This window comes from Palaemon carinicauda, chromosome 4 (assembly GCF_036898095.1).
Source record: "Palaemon carinicauda isolate YSFRI2023 chromosome 4, ASM3689809v2, whole genome shotgun sequence".
NCBI lineage: Eukaryota > Metazoa > Arthropoda > Malacostraca > Decapoda > Palaemonidae > Palaemon > Palaemon carinicauda.
The window spans coordinates 162,064,485-162,082,460 of NC_090728.1; the positions used below are offsets into that span (position 1 = coordinate 162,064,485).

The following is a 17,976-nucleotide window of genomic DNA, read 5'->3' on the forward strand; positions in this document are numbered from 1 at the left end:
TTATTATCTTAGCTGAACATTTTCATTGGTGCGTGGAAACAGAATGAACATTGGAAAATAACTATATTTCTTATTTTAACATTGAGGTAATAAATGAAAACAAAATAATGCATTTAAGAGGCTAACAAAGACTAGTGATTAGTATCTTAGCAAAATATTTTCATTGATGTCCGAAATAAATAAACATTGGAAAATACCTATATTTTTTTTATTTTTCATAATTGGGTTGATAAATGTCAACAAAATAATGCATTTAAAAGTTAATAAAGACTAATGATTAGTACCTTAGCAGAATATTTTCAATGATGTCCGAAAAACAAAATAAACATTGGTAAAAATCTATATTTTTTTTTTTTTTCATAATTGGGTTAATAAATGTCAACAAAATAATGCATTTAAAAGTTTCTAAAGAATAGTGATTAGTATCTTAGCAGAATATTTTCATTGATGTCCGAAAAACAAAATAAACATTGGAAAATACCTATATTTTTTATTTATTTTTCATAATTGAGGTAATAAAAGTAAACAAAATAATGCATCTAAAAGTTACTAAAGACTAGTGATTAGTATCTTAGCAGAATATTTTCATTGATGTCCGAAAAACAAAATAAACATTGGAAAATAACTATTTTTTTTTTATTTTTCATAATTGGGGTAATAAATGTAAACAAAATAATGCATTTAAGAGGGTAACAAAGACTAGTGATTATTACCTTAGCAGATTATTTTCATTGATATCCGAAAAACAAAAACATTGGAAAATAACTATATTTTTTTTATTTTTCATAATTGGGGTAATAAGTGTAAACAAGATAATGCATTTAAGAGGGTAACAAAGACTATTGATTATTACCTTAGCAGAATATTTTCATTGATGTCCGAAAAACCAAATAAACATCGGAAGGTTTAAACATCGAAAGGTTTTTTTTATGATTTTGCATTTGATAACGTCTTTCAGCTTAAATTCTCTTTATTTTCGTCCTTCTTTTCTGTCTCCTCAGGCAAACAATACTAGCACATTACGAAAATGAAGAAATACGTTACGCTAGATAATCAGGAAAACTTAAAATCAAAGTCGAATCAAATGTACAATAAATGTAAAATGTACGTTTTTCATCTTAGGACTGGATGACGCCAGAAGAGTACAGCCTTCATATATATATATATATATATATATATATATATATATATATATATATATATATTATATATAGATTATATATATATATATATTTATATGTATATATATGTATATATATACATATATATGTATATATATATATGTATGTATATATATATATATATATATATATATGTATATATATGTATATATATATATATATATATATATATGTATATATATATGTATATATATACATATATATATACATATATACATATATATATATATATACATATATACACACACACACACATATATATATATATATATATATATAATTTCCTATTTTTATTTTCATTTCAGTCTTCAAAACATCAATGTTGAATCCATTAAACATAGTTTATTTGAAGCTAAAGTAGCATAAATCAGTAATCACTTGATAAAGATAAGGTATTGGCGAAACAGTGCTATAGTGATAAGATAAATGAAATTGGTAATCGGTCTTTCCTTTAACCAAAGGTTCACGCCGGAATTATTATTATTTATATAAAAAAAAATAAAAAAATAAAAAAAAATAATAATGGAGACTCCTATGGGATACGATCTATATATATATATATATATATATATATATATATATATATATATATATATAAAGAGAGAGAGAGAGAGAGAGAGAGAGAGAGAGAGAGAGAGAGAGAGAGAGAGAGAGAGAGAGAGAGAGAGAGAGAGAGAGAGAGCAACATTCATGTCTTTCTGTGTATCTCCCTTATATAATAAAGAGCAAGTGTCAAGATGCATATATATATATATATATATATATATATATATATATATATATATATATATATATATATATTATATATAATATAAACATATATACAAATATAATATAATGTAATATATTATATATTATATATATATACATATATATAACATATATATATGTATATATTGCTATACACATACTATATATAATATAATAGAGTTATGATAGGTGAATATGAATTAAACATCATATAAAGAGTAGTCGACCGAACGACAGATTGAAAGCTATCGACGTTGCAAAATCAATGGTCATTGAAGCCAACCCGAAACAAAGAGGCTCTCTGTTCTATCCACATTAATTAAATGAAAAATCTGACAATATTGACATTAAACAGATGGAATTTATTTATCTTTCCTTGCCTACAATTCTTTAGTGAATTCCTTACAAGTTTTTCAATTTAGACGATTCCGTTTACTCATACCTATAGGGTTGTGATGGCCTATTGGAAACGCCCTTGCCTAGCGATATGTTGGACTGGTGTTCAAGTCACGCTCAAGTTCGATAGTTTCTTGTAGTGTCTGAAACCTTACCATCCTTGTGAGCTAAGGAGGGGGTTGGTTAGCAGAAGCCTTCAAGTCTACTTGCTGAGTTATCGATAGCCATTGCCTGGTCCTCCCTAGTCTTACCTTGGGTAGAAGGGGGTTAGGCACTGATCATATGTATAAATGGTCAGTCTCTAAGGCACTGTCAATGTCTCTTGCCTCGGCCATTCATCAGTGACCTTTAAACCCTAATTAAACCTTTAAACCCTTCATATATTCCTTTAAGAAACCATTTAGCAACAATACTTCCATTAAGCCTAAAGGTATATTGATTCTTTCTGATTGTATGATAATATCTCTATTCTTCATTAATTCTATCGCTTCCCTTAGTGCTATAGGCACCATGTCGTTGGTACATTTATATACTTATCTTTAGACAGTAATACAACTTCATATTTCGGAATACTATTTCAATCAAACCTCTATTCCTTCTCAATGATAATAGATAGTAAGAATTAATCTTTTTAGAATATACTGAAATCAATTACGATAACAATAAATGTCATGGAAACTGTAATAAGATGAGTTTTTTATATTTAAGAAGACAGCCCCATCCAATTGTTACAAGCTTTAACAAAACATGGTAACAAAGCGTTATCTGTATGGTTAAATGTTTAAAAGCCGCTCATAAATGGCAGAGGGAAAGGACAGTGACATTGCCTTAGCAAGCAGGACAATACCCTAGAGACTGACCACATATACATGATCACCGCCCAATCCCCCTCTCCACCCAAGCTAGGACCAAGGAGGGCCAGGCAATAGCAGCTGATGACTCAGGAGAGAGGTCTGTAGGCTTCCCAAACCCCTCATCATTACCTCACAAGGATGGTGAGGTTGCATCGACCAAAGGAACTAATGAGTCTGAGAAGGACTCGAACCCCAGTCTGGCGACATCAGTCAGGGACGTTACCACATAGGCCACCACAACCTATATTCATTGATCAAAATGATGTCTCACCTTTGCGACATGTCAATATTTTTTAGGAAAGTAGCTTGAAGATTTCTATTCAGAGAATCTCTGTAAATAACAAATATTTGTAAATTTTCTCCGTAAATAACAAATATTTGTAATTTTTCTTTATGCCACTTCCAGCTTTCCTTCAGTCATCCCTTTACCACAGAGTTCCGGCTAAATTTCTCTAGGTACTAAAAGTTCTCAATTAAGTCAAGATGCATATTTTAGCTTGAAAAAAAAATAATTAAATTAACAAGCTAAGGGGATAAAACACTACTTTTTTTTTTTTTGTCTGAATCCTTGCTTAGTCGCGAGCCATGGTACAAAATATTTGCCCCAAATAGGTCATGTGGATCCTGCTCATAGAAATCGCCCGTATATAATGAAAAGCAAGTGTCTGACTATGTATACAAATAAATTTCTTTCATGTCAAGCTGAGCAGTATTGTCAAACGTGTGACTACTTGGTCTCCTCCATACATTACATTAATTAGAGGGTAATATTACTAATTCATAATTTGGGTGTGTATATGCATGTACAGTAATCATAATAATTCATTTTTTATCGTTTACAGGATCAGGTGAATACAATCAAACGACACTGAGACCCGCCAGTTCAAGAGCAGAATGGCTAGTCATACTCGACCACACATCAGCAATTTTGATGACTTGCAACACCATTACCCTTATGCTAGCAATGGGTGCTGCCACCTACTGGAGGGAGGTAAGATTTCTCCTATTGGTGTCAAAGAAATCAGATTACATTTAAAGTAGTTTGTAGCTGTGGAATTCTTTGTTTTGACTTGGTTGGACTTGTGGAAGTTTGTTCTCACGACCTGGCACTAAAACCTTTCCCCACCTTTATCCTTACATTAAGGGGTCGGTTGCCTGATGCGCCCTCTCCAATGCATTCAACCAAACATTCCTCTCTGAAACTACTGATCACTAAATGGGATGAAGAACAAATATCTACAGGTGAAACTGGAGGGAACACAGTTGTACTATGAAGTAATTGTTAGAAAATCCGGAGCATGTTTCATAAGGAAACTTTGTCACTTAAACATGTTCATTTTATAGAATTCTCCATATCTAAATCAACCCTTACATGGAGGAGACATAAAAAAAAAAAAAAAAAAAAAAAAAAAAAAAAAAAAAAAAAAAAAACACCAATCTAAGCTCTTGCGTCTAGTTATTTTGAGTCAAACATTTATTCCAAAATTGCAGTTTTATTAGTCATGAAAGAATACACAACCTGATAACTGAATTTTTACACAAAGCCTCTAATTTCCAAGGTGGCCTATTGGATACGCCCCTGCCTAGTGTTCAGCTGGACGGGAGATCGAGATCCCACTCAAACTCGATACTTTCTTGTAGTGGCTACAACCTTGCCATCCTTGTGATCTAAGGAGTGGGGTGAAATGTGGAAGACTATAGGTCTACCTGCTGAGACATCAACAGCCATTGCCTGATCATATGGTTATATGTGGTCAGTCTCTGGGGCATTTTCCTGCTAGGTTTGTTAGTGTTCCTTCCCTCTCCCATTCATGAGCACCCTTCAAACCTTAAACTCTTTTTACAGGTGTGGCATCACGTGAAGCGTCCCTGGGGCACACTGGTGGGTATGATTTGCCAGTTCTTCTTCCTCCCAGCCCTGGCATTTGGACTGTGTGTGGCCTTTAAGCTGCCGCCATACCAGGCACTGGGAGTTCTCATCTTGGCGTGCAGTCCCGGGGGAGCATTCTCTACATTTTTCACTTATTGGGTCGATGGAGACCTGGCTTTAAGGTGAGAAGGCTATACGAAAGTGTATTAAATTATGGATTAACTAATGATTTTTTTCCCAGGCGTCTGCATTAACTCATATTACTTTTTTTATTACTGGAAAAATTCTTTTAAGAATAAAGCAAACAGGCATGTTATAGAAAAACTTAACTTAATTATGTACTAATTACAATGTTACCTATGTTTCTTTGAAACCATTACAATAATTTAAACATTAATACAATATTGTATTATTTCATTTATTGCTAATATATAGGTATTGAGAATAATGTCTCAAAACATGAAAAACATAGTAAATCAACTGTATTTCTAAAAAAAAAAATCAATTTTAAAAATATAAAATTTCAAGGCTCATTGAATACAAAACTATTGTTCCTACTCGAGAATTTTTCCATATATCTGTATTATATTTATATAAAATTAAAATTAATTCTACGGATCCTTACTTAATTCACTAAACTCTCTACTATGATGCTTTGCAACATTAGGTTACCTCTTATTGATTTAATGTTTGCTTAAAGGATAAAAGTTTCATAATAATAATAATAATAATAATAATAATAATAATAATAATAATAATCGCCCCTATAAAATAAAGAGCATCGTGTCTAGCTATATAAATATATTTCTTTCTTGTCACGCTCAGAAGCACTGTCTGATGTATGACTACTCAGTCTCTCCCCGACCCTCGGGTAGGTGGGGTAGCGAGTGGTCATGACCTGGTGAGTAGGGGTACCCCGATAGGTAGATTCGACTCGGAAACCACACTCTCCCACAAATTGCCGAACCAGCGGGTTGTAATTAAAAAAGAGGGAGGGGGTGGGAAGGGTTAAATGTGTGTGCGTGTGTTTGCATATCTAGTACACTAATAATAATTTATAATAATGATGATGATGATGATGATGATGATGATAATAATAATAATAATAATAGTAATAATAATAATAATAATGATAATGCAAGTATTATAATATATATATATATATATATATATATATATATATATATATATATATATATATATATATATATATATATATATACATATATATATATATATATATATATATATATATATATATATATGCGTGTGCGCGCGTGCGTATGTGATTTTATGTACGTATTTATCTGACTGAAATTATATTTTTTTCTCATTTCCAGCATTATAATGACAGCAGTGTCATCCCTTCTGGCGTTTGGAATGATGCCCCTGAATTTATGGGCATACTCACGACCTTGGACGAACCAAGAACTGAAGGTCCCATACATGAACATCTTCATCAGCTTAGCCTTTGTCACCGTTCCCGTCATACTGGGAACGATCATCCGGCACTTCAACAGAAAATGGGCGAACTACATCGCAAAGGTTAGTCTCCCTTGCTTCGACTACAGCTTCCTTATTCGTTTGGAGAAATTATTCAATGTTAAATCTCTGTGGTTTTTAATAACATTAAGACATGCAGGATAAATAGAGTAATTCTAAAGTCATTCATCAAGTTTCTAGCATTTGAAGTTTAATGAATGTGTGCTATGTTGTGGTGGCCTAATGGAAACTTTCCCTGCTTTGCATTCTGCCAGACTGGGGTTCGAGTCACGCTCAAACTCCATAGTTTCTATAGGTCCAACATGATCCTAGCTTGGGTGGAGGGGGAGCTTGGGCGCTGATCATATGAAAATACGGTCAGTCTCTAGGTCGTTGTCCTGCTAGCTACGGCATTGTCACTGTCCCATGCCTTTGCCATTCACGAGAAGTCTTTAAACCTTTAAATCACATTTTAGTTTCAATTTTGCAACGCTTTGAGATTTATGCAATTAGTGATCCTGTTTTAGCTGTGTAAACTAAACATATGTTAGTTTATTTGGAGAGATTCACGAATAAAAATATGTATTTGAAGATGGTTCATGATGTAAGGAGCAACAATAATCTAATAGCTAGTAGCGTCTCTAAAGGCTTTACAAAATGAGTTTCTCTCTCTCTCTCTCTCTCTCTCTCTCTCTCTCTCTCTCTCTCTCTCTCTCTCTCTCTCTCTCTCTCTCTCTCTCTTACCATGAGCAGTAGTAACTGTGATATAAGGCAAAATATATAACTACATTAATACAATTTGGAGTCCTATAACTGTGTGAAATTGTGTTCATACCTCATACCTGTCTCCAACTATTGCTTAGTCAAAACTGTCAAATCTGGAGGCAGTGATTTTATTCATACTTTAAACATGATTTCCTTTTTGTATTTAATATTTAAGGAAAACTGAGTACAGTCGGAACTGTCGTATGTTAAACCGGCGTAAAGAGAGGTATTATTTTAAATCATCCTTATTTGATGCCCCTTGTTACTAGGGATGAGGCTTATTTCACACAAACGGATTGATACCGCGCGGTTGTGTCCGTGCGCATTAAACATTTATGAAGGTTAATGAGGCCATCAACACAGCATCCGCTCAGAATTTCCGAGCGGTAGTGATTTACTAATCACGTGTAAAGCTAACCCGCGCGGTTCCGGTGTAGTGGTTTATAGAAACTACGAAGCCACTTGGGGGAAAATCCTAGTGTGTGAAGTCATGATTTTTAGCAAGCGGAAATATTTCCGTGCGGGGAAAAAATCTGCTCTTGTGAAGCGACCCTTAAAAACCCATCTTTTTATGGATAAATTATTTTAACATGACAATTATTAAATCAAAGGCATGTTTAAATCGACCTTGAAAAAAGAATACTGGTTTTAAAGATTTTAAAGGCCGTCCATGAATGGCAGAGGCAAGGGACAGTGACAATGTCCAATCAAGCAGGACAATACCTTAGAGACTGACCATATATACTATGATCAGCGCCTAAGCCCGCCTCTCCACCAAAGCTAGAACCAAGGAGTGCCAGGTAATGGCTGCTGATAACTCAGCAGGTAGACCTATAGGCACCCCAAACCACCCATCCTTAGCTCACAAGAATGGTGAGGTTGCAACAACCAAAGGAACTAACAAGTTTGACCGGGACTCGAACCCCAGTCTGGCGTTCACCAGTCAGGGACGTCCCCACATCGGCCACCACAACCCATATAAATGCTTCGAATGATCTAATTATACGTGTAGATTTGCGTTCCTTGAACCAGTTGCATTGTTGTTATGTTCAATTCTAAAGCTTCTCAAACCTTTAACAACAACCAACAGGTCTGTGGCCTTCTGGGATGGGCAGGAGCTTTGACCTGCGGCATAATGCTGATTCTCATGTACTGGGATGTCATAATAGAGACGTCAATAAATCTAGTGATTACAGCTGCCCTGATACCCATCATAAGCGTAATTTTCGCCTACACTGTCTCCAAGATAGTTTGCTTTGTGAGTATCCAGTGGGATCATTCTAAATTCTGGGTGAATTCATACATTAAATGAAAAATATATATAGAATATTCAACATTTCAGCTAGGAAATCGTGCAAATTATCCTTCTATAGAAAAAAAATCGCAACGAAATATCATTATTTCAGACGTGCCACGATCATATCCATCTGGACTGACATTTTGATATACCTGCTAACTCATGAAATGAGATATGTACTAAAATTACTGAGGTATCTACATTTCTACTTTAGGATCACGTAAAGTGAAACTGCAATTTTTTTCAGAACCATACATTCTGCAGGACAATTGCTGTCGAGACTGGATGCCAGAACATAGTGGTAGCAACGAACGTCATGCTGTTGTCCTTCGCTGAACCAGAGGTAATTTCACTCTTTACTGTTACTTGAGAAATCGTTTGATTTCACGAAACAGTCTAGTTCATAATACCATTCTTGAGTCCTAGTAAAAGTTTTATTGCCAAAAAGGTGTAGCTAAGAATAAATGAATGTACGAATATCACCCTATAATCAGTAGCTGCTCTTTCTTGGAGCTTTTACTAATACATTACTAAAGCCAGTTTTCAATTTTTTTTATAACTATTTTTGTAAGTTGTGACAAGGTTGGATGATATTTTTTCATGACTTAGTTGATCAATAAAATGTTTAAGTACAGTACTTCGGAAAACCCACTGAAAATAAATCAAATACTGTTTAACAGTTACTAAATCATACAAAAAAATTACCACGTAAAAATACATTATTCAACCTATCTTTCTTTGAAATTTTAAAATTGCATTTTATTTCTAACATGTTGAGCCTTTTCATCGTTATAATCGCTTCCCTGGCAATCAGTTCCTCAATGTATTCCATTCTGGCATTATCTTCTGTCAATCTCAATTTCGTTGTCTTCTGTTTTTTTCTTGCCTTTTCGTCATCTGCTTTTTCCTTACCTTTTCATCATCTGCTTTTTCCTTGCCTTTTCGTCATCTGCTTTTTCCTTGCCTTTTCGTCATCTGCTTTTTTCTTGCCTTTTCGTCATCTTCAACTTTATAACTACTTTCTTTTCTATTTCCTTACCTTTTCGTCATCTTCTTCCTCTTTATCACTACTTTATTTTCTATTTCCTTGCCTTTTCATCCTCCGATTTATCACTACTTTCTTTTCTGTTTCCTTGCCTTTCCGTCATCCTCTACTTTATCACTAATTTCTTTTCTATTTCCTTGCCTTTTCATCTTCCGCTTTATCACTACTTTATTTTCTATTTACTTGCCTTTTCATCTTCCACTTTATCACTACTTTATTTTCTATTTCCTTGCCTTTACGTCATCCTCTACTTTTTCACTACTTCCTTTTCAATTTCCTTGCCTTTTCATCTTCCGCTTTATCACTACTTTCTTTTCTATTTCCTTGCCTTTTCGTCATCCTCTACTTTTTCACTACTTCCTTTTCAATTTCCTTGCCTTTTCATCTTCCGCTTTATCACTACTTTCTTTTCTATTTCCTTGCCTTTTCGTCATCCTCTACTTTTTCACTACTTCCTTTTCTATTTCTTTGCCTTTTCATCTTCCGCTTTATTACTACTTTCTTTTCTATTTCCTTGCCTTTTTGTCATCTTCTTCCGCTTTATCACTACTTTATTTTCTATTTCCTTGCCTTTTCATCTTCTGCTTTATCACTACTTTATTTTCTATTTCCTTGACTTTTCATCTTCCACTTTATCACTACTTTCTTTTCTATTTCCTTACCTTTTCGTCATCTACCGCTTTATCACTACTTTCTTTTCTATTTCCTTTCCTTTACGTCATCCTCTACTTTTTCACTACTTCCTTTTCAATTTCCTTGCCTTTTCATCTTCCGCTTTATCACTACTTTCTTTTCTATTTCCTTGCCTTTTCGTCATCCTCTACTTTTTCACTACTTCCTTTTCTATTTCTTTGCCTTTTCATCTTCCGCTTTATTACTACTTTCTTTTCTATTTCCTTGCCTTTTTGTCATCTTCTTCCGCTTTATCACTACTTTATTTTCTATTTCCTTGCCTTTTCATCTTCTGCTTTATCACTACTTTATTTTCTATTTCCTTGACTTTTCATCTTCCACTTTATCACTACTTTCTTTTCTATTTCCTTACCTTTTCGTCATCTACCGCTTTATCACTACTTTCTTTTCTATTTCCTTGCCTTTTCATCTTCCGCTTTATCACTACTTTATTTTCTATTTACTTGCCTTTTCATCTTCCACTTTATCACTACTTTCTTTCATATTTCATTGCCTTTTCGTCATCTTCTTCCCTTTAATCACTACTTTCTTGTCTATTTCCTTGCCTTTTTGTCATCTTCTTCCACTTTATCACTACTTTATTTTCTATTTCCTTGCCTTTTCATCTTCTACTTTATCACTACTTTCTTTTATATTTCCTTGCCTTTTCATCTTCCGCTTTATCACTACTTTATTTTCTATTTACTTGCCTTTTCATCTTCCACTTTATCACTACTTTCTTTTCTATTTCCTTGCCTTTTCATCTTCCGCTTTATCACTACTTTATTTTCTATTTCCTTGCCTTTTCATCTTCCGCTTTATCACTACTTTCTTTTCTATTTCCTTGCCTTTACGTCATCCTCTACTTTTTCACTACTTCCTTTTCTATTTACTTGCCTTTTTGTCATCTTCTTCCGCTTTATCACTACTTTATTTTCTATTTCCTTGCCTTTCATCTTCTGCTTTATCACTACTTTATTTTCTATTGCCTTGAATTTTCATCTTCTGCTATATCACTACTTTATTTTCTATTTCCTTGCCTTTTCATCTTCCGCTTTATCACTACTTTCTTTTCAATTTCTTTGCCTTTTCATCTTCCACTTTATCACTACTTTCTTTTCTATTTCCTTGCCTTTTCGTCATCCTCTACTTTTTCACTACTTCCTTTTCTATTTCCTTGCCTTTTTGTCATCTTCTTCCACTTTATCACTACTTTATTTTCTATTTCCTTGCCTTTTCGTCATCCTCTACTTTATCACTACTTTATTTTCTATTTCCTTGCCTTTTCCTCTTCTGCTTTATCACTACTTTATTTTCTATTTCCTTGACTTTTCATCTTGCGCTATATCACTACTTTCTTTTCTATTTCCTTGCTTTTTTGTCATCTACCGCTTTATCACTACTTTCTTTTCTATTTCCTTGCCTTTTCATCTTCCACTTTATCACTACTATCTTTTCTATTTACTTGCCTTTTCATCATCTTCTTCCATTTTATCACTACTTTCTTGTCTATTTCCTTGCCTTTTCGTCATCTTCTTCCATTTAATCACTACTTCCTTTTCTATATCCTTGCCTTTTCATCTTCCGATTTATCACTACTTTCTTTTCTATTTCCTTGCCTTTTCGTCATCCTCTACTTTTTCACTACTTCCTTTTCTATTTCTTTGCCTTTTCATCTTCCACAAAATTACTACTTTCTTTTCTATTTCCTTGCCTTTTCGTCATCTTCCGCTTTATCACTACTATATTTTCTATTTCCTTGCCTTTTCATCTTCTGCTTTATCACTACTTTATTTTCTATTTCCTTGACTTTTCATCTTCCGCTATATCACTACTTTATTTTCTATTTCCTTGCCTTGTCATCTTCCGCTTTATCACTACTTTCTTTTCAAGTTCCTTGCCTTTTTATCTTCCGTTTTATCACTACTTTCTTTTCTATTTCCTTGCCTTTTCGTCATCCTCTACTTTTTCACTACTTCCTTTTCTATTTCCTTGCCTTTTTGTCATCTTCCGCTTGATCACTACTTTATTTTCTATTTCCTTGCCTTTTCGTCATCTTCCGCTTTATCACTACTTTATTTTCTATTTCCTTGCCTTTTCATCTTCTGCTTTATCACTACTTTATTTTCTATTTCCTTGACTTTTCATCTTCCGCTATATCACTACTTTATTTTCTATTTCCTTGTCTTTTCATCTTCCGCTATATCACTACTTTCTTTTCTATTTCCTTGCCTTTTCATCTTCCGCTTTATCACTACTTTCTTTTCTATTTTCTTGCCTTTTCGTCATCCTCTACTTTTTCACTACTTCCTTTTCTATTTCCTTGCCTTTTTGTCATCTTCTTCCGCTTTATCACTACTTTCTTTTCTATTTCCTTGCCTTTTCGTCATCTTCCGCTTTATCACTACTTTCTTTTCAATTTCCTTGTCTTTTTGTCATCTTCTTCCGCTTTATCACTACTTTATTTTCTATTCACTTGCCTTTTCATCTTCCACTTTATCACTACTTTCTTTTCTATTACCTTGCCTTTTTGTCATCTTCTTCCGCTTTATCACTACTATCTTTTTTATTTCCTTGCCTTTTTATCTTCTGCTTTATCACTACTATCTTTTCTTTTTCCTTGCCTTTTCATCTTCCGCTTTATCACTACTTTCTTTTCTATTTCCTTGCTTTATCGACATCCTCTACTTTTTCACTACTTCCTTTTTATTTCCTTGCCTTTTCATTTTCTGCTTTATCGCTACTATCTTTTCTATTTCCTTGACTTTTCATCTTCTGCTTTATCACTACTTTCTTTTCTATTTCCTTGCCTTTTCGTCATCTTCTTCCGCTTTATCACTACTTTCTTTTCAATTTCCTAGCCTTTTCATCTTCCACTTTATCACTACTTTATTTTCTATTTCCTTGCCTTTTCATTTTCCTCTTAATCACTACTTTATTTTCCATTTCCTTACCTTTTCATCATCATCTTCTGCTTCATCACTACTATCTTTTCTATTTCCTTGCCTTTTCATCTTCCTCTTAATCACTACTTCATTTTCTATTTCCTTGCCTTTTCATCTTCTGCTTTATCACTACTTTATTTTCTATTTCCTTGACTTTTCATCTTCCGCTATATCACTACTTTATTTTCTATTTCCTTGTCTTTTCATCTTCCGCTATATCACTACTTTCTTTTCTATTTCCTTGCCTTTTCATCTTCCGCTTTATCACTACTTTCTTTTCTATTTTCTTGCCTTTTCGTCATCCTCTACTTTTTCACTACTTCCTTTTCTATTTCCTTGCCTTTTTGTCATCTTCTTCCGCTTTATCACTACTTTCTTTTCTATTTCCTTGCCTTTTCGTCATCTTCCGCTTTATCACTACTTTCTTTTCAATTTCCTTGTCTTTTTGTCATCTTCTTCCGCTTTATCACTACTTTATTTTCTATTCACTTGCCTTTTCATCTTCCACTTTATCACTACTTTCTTTTCTATTACCTTGCCTTTTTGTCATCTTCTTCCGCTTTATCACTACTATCTTTTTTATTTCCTTGCCTTTTTATCTTCTGCTTTATCACTACTATCTTTTCTTTTTCCTTGCCTTTTCATCTTCCGCTTTATCACTACTTTCTTTTCTATTTCCTTGCTTTATCGACATCCTCTACTTTTTCACTACTTCCTTTTTATTTCCTTGCCTTTTCATTTTCTGCTTTATCGCTACTATCTTTTCTATTTCCTTGACTTTTCATCTTCTGCTTTATCACTACTTTCTTTTCTATTTCCTTGCCTTTTCGTCATCTTCTTCCGCTTTATCACTACTTTCTTTTCAATTTCCTAGCCTTTTCATCTTCCACTTTATCACTACTTTATTTTCTATTTCCTTGCCTTTTCATTTTCCTCTTAATCACTACTTTATTTTCCATTTCCTTACCTTTTCATCATCATCTTCTGCTTCATCACTACTATCTTTTCTATTTCCTTGCCTTTTCATCTTCCTCTTAATCACTACTTCATTTTCTATTTACTTGCCTTTTCATCTTCCGCTTTATCACTACTTTCTTTTCTATTTCCTTACCTTTTCATCATCATTTTCTTCTTCATCACTACTATCTTTTCTATTTCCTTGCCTTTTCATCTTCCTGTTAATCACTACTTTATTTTCTATTTACTTGCCTTTTCATCTTCCGCTTTATCACTACTTTCTTTTTTATTTCCTTACCTTTTCATCATCATCTTCTGCTTCATCACTACTATCTTTTCTATTTCCTTGCCTTTTCATCTTCCTCTTAATCACTACTTTATTTTCTATTTACTTGCTTTTTCATCTTCCGCTTTATCACTACTTTCTTTTTTATTTCCTTACCTTTTCATCATCATCGTCTGCTTCATCACTACTATCTTTTCTATTTCCTTGCCTTTTCATCTTCCTCTTAATCACTACTTTATTTTCTATTTACTTGCCTTTTCATCTTCCCTTTTATCACTACTTTCTTTTCTATTTCCTTACCTTTTCATCATCATCTTCTGCTTCATCACTACTATCTTTTCTATTTCCTTGCCTTTTCATCTTCCGCTTTATTACTACTTAATTTTCTATTTCCTTGCCTTTTCATGATCTTCTTCCAGTTTATCACTACTTTCTTTTCTATTTCCTAGCCTATCTTCTCCTTAATTTCCTTTGGTATATAGTTTTACCTATTCCAAATGTACTAAAAACTAACTTTGAAAATGTCGTTATTTGTTTGTTTACTCGCACCTTCTGCTAAAGATCCGTGGACAATTGGTGATCTTTCCGGTATTATATGGAATCAGTCAGCTGGCAGAAGTACTTATAACAGTCGGGGTGTTTCAACTGTGGTTCTACTTCCATCGAAATAACGTTGTTGAGGAGGAAGTCAAATCTGTGATTGACAATTCAATCCTCACGAGCGTGCCTGTGCCTGCGCATAGGCTGTCAGAGGTAAGGGTTTTACGGTCGCTGTTTGCGGTTGTTTCCTGTCAGCTTTCGAAAGTCTGTTTCCAGAGCTCTTTCTTAGCACGTGAATTGGTGGAAATTGACAAACTAACATTAATCTAAGAGGTTTTTTTTTGTTTATATTTTTGTAATGGCAATCTTATAATCTACTGTAGTATAAATAACAGATAAAGATTTTTATTAAAATATTTAAATATATCTAATTTTGCATATAAGAAAAAAATTCAAATATAAAAGGTGGCATTTTTAAGGTGTTGCAAATTGTCATAGATAAATAAAAAAAACAAATATCAAATTGTAATAGAAAATTCATAATTGTAATAAAAATTTTCAAATTGTAAAAATAAAAATCAAATAAATAACTATCAAATTGTAAAAATAAAAATCAAATAAATAACCATCAAATTGTAAAAATAAAAATCAAATAACTATCAAATTGTAATAAACAAATCTAGAAACAAAAACTATCACAGCAGTTTATCGAGATTTTGTCTATTTCCACATTCAATCGTCTGACAACGTATGTAGCATAAAAACATGTAAGCACTGGTACAGAACAGAGAAAGAAAAAACTGAGCAAAAGAAGTTCCCTCTCAGGCAAAGATCCAAAGTATGACTGGATTCCCGGGAACCCCTGACATATGCCGCTGGCAGAGAGACAGGCAGCAACAACACCAGGCAGAACTTACAACCTACTACAGATACATTGACTCATCGAGGTAGTTGCAAGAAAATGTCTCTAAAAACTGATTACTTAAAGTTAAATGTTTAATTTAAAGGTTTCTTTTGCTGAATATTCATTGACAATCTTTTTCATAACAAATGTTTCCCAAAATCATGAACTGTCTGTGTATATATATATATATATATATATATATATATATATATATATATATATATATATATATATATATATATATATATATATATATATATACTGTATATATATAAAAGTATATTTAAAATCGATGTAGAATAATTTTTTGCTAAATTAAAATCAAATCACTACTTTACGCTGGTTTGATAATAATTTTGAATGGAAATACCCTTTAATAAAAATAATACCATTATTTTCTAAAGGCAACAAGAGTATTCTATGAAAGATGAAGATGACGCATGCGCAAGTGAACAGACAACGCTTCGAGTAGACGAGGTCGACGATCCCAACACATGGAAGCGCTCTGTGACAAAGCTCCCGGAAGCACGAGCAACCACCCAGCCTGAAAAAGAACACAGTTCCCCGTACCCATTCTATGGAAGACCCAAAAGCCCCACGTTCTTCGCCTTCCCCGAGAATCCTTACTTCGACTCGCCTAGATCGCCAGACTTCGATACCGAGAGTCTCGACTTTCTCGACGATGACTGTGACATTGAATCTCAGAAGAGTCCAACTTTAAGCAATAAAGGTGTGCCAAATATGTTCCCCGTCACCCAGGACGACTTCAGTTCGTCGAGGGAGCCGTCCCCTTTGCCCTATGGCAGCCCCATTCCAGTTCACAAAGACAAGTTTCAAAGCTTGGACTGGATTACTTCTTCTATAACAGACTCGCCGAATCATACTACGTCTTCCCTGGCCTCCCCAAACACTCCATCAAAAGCTTTTGCCTTTTATCATAACGACGTCCGCATAGGACAAGCTGATAATTTCAAGACATTTGGGAGTAAACGAAAAACTGATACGTGCTAAAGTTGGACATTTCACTTATAGCTACAGTAGGATAAAATGTCATGTATAGCTGGACACAGGTGTCCCTGGCACACCCGTTACTTCACTTCACGGGGAGTAACCCAACAAATTTTAGGGAAAGAGACGGCAGAGTGCGGTAAGGGTGTGGCTGGGTGCACTTCTTCAGAGTGAGGTGTACCAGGAATTCCTGTGTCCAACTGTACATTATTGATGTTTCCATGGAAAAAAAATCATTTCTAAATGGGTAGATGCACTTTCTACAATAACCTATGCCCTGTAGTTGGATTATATTTGTAAAACACTTATCTCCCATTATTTCAATGATTCCTCTATTTTTGTAAATAATGTGACATTTTCCAATTTGAAAACGAAAAAGTTACCATTCCTGTAAATGTGAAATTCCTGAAAATTATTTTCTCCAAATGAAGAACCAAAGTAATCATCTATAAATGTAAACATCAGAAAAGTCTATCTAATTCTCACCCTTATAAGTCGAGCTCTGGATATTATATTGTACATAGTTAAAAGCTGTCTGCAAATTCACAAGTATTTCAAGATGGAAAAATCACACATGACAGGTTAAATTCAAGAAAAAAATCCACAAATTATAGATTAATCTAGAGATATGATTGCAGTCAGTGCTTTTCGAGGTGGAGTCAAGAATGTTATGTAGTTCTCAGGAATAAATTAGCTCGTTTTTCACATTTGCGTGTGCCACCGACAATCTGGGCCACTTTATTCATTAAGGCTAACGAGGCAGAAGCCTAAGGTCCTACCAAGAGCAGGGGCCTATGCACCTATTTTTCTTTTAATGTTAAATGTGAAAACTATGGGTTATTTGCTTCAGTTGTAATATCATAGTAATAAACTGACCGGAAAGAGAGCGTGAAATGTGGCGGGGGAAGATATGAATCATTTGCTTCAGTTGTAATATTATAGTAAAAAAAAACTACGAAAAGTGTGTGAAATATGCCGGGGGCGTCCGTTGTGGTATGTCGAGGTGCCTAGAGAAGCTCAAAGC

The 17,976-nt window shown here is 33.8% G+C and overlaps 2 protein-coding genes across 3 annotated transcripts in view; one reads left to right on the forward strand and one right to left on the reverse strand.

Moving 5' to 3' along the window:
• LOC137640126 (uncharacterized) overlaps positions 1-17,260 on the forward strand; it is a 24,415-nt gene extending 7,155 nt beyond the window's left edge. Inside the window, exons 2-9 of one of the 2 annotated variants that reach the window (XM_068372607.1) lie at positions 4,024-4,172; positions 5,028-5,233; positions 6,392-6,596; positions 8,389-8,556; positions 8,843-8,938; positions 15,062-15,253; positions 15,866-15,987; positions 16,349-17,260. In XM_068372607.1, coding sequence (XP_068228708.1) covers positions 4,024-4,172; positions 5,028-5,233; positions 6,392-6,596; positions 8,389-8,556; positions 8,843-8,938; positions 15,062-15,253; positions 15,866-15,987; positions 16,349-16,955 — 1,745 coding nt within the window. In that variant the 3' untranslated portion in view covers positions 16,956-17,260. The remainder of the gene's footprint in view (positions 1-4,023; positions 4,173-5,027; positions 5,234-6,391; positions 6,597-8,388; positions 8,557-8,842; positions 8,939-15,061; positions 15,254-15,865; positions 15,988-16,348) is intronic. The other variant, XM_068372608.1, reaches the window with a different exon arrangement.
• The window catches only part of LOC137639736 (uncharacterized), a 136,001-nt gene that overhangs the window by 96,807 nt on the left and 21,218 nt on the right, over positions 1-17,976 (reverse strand).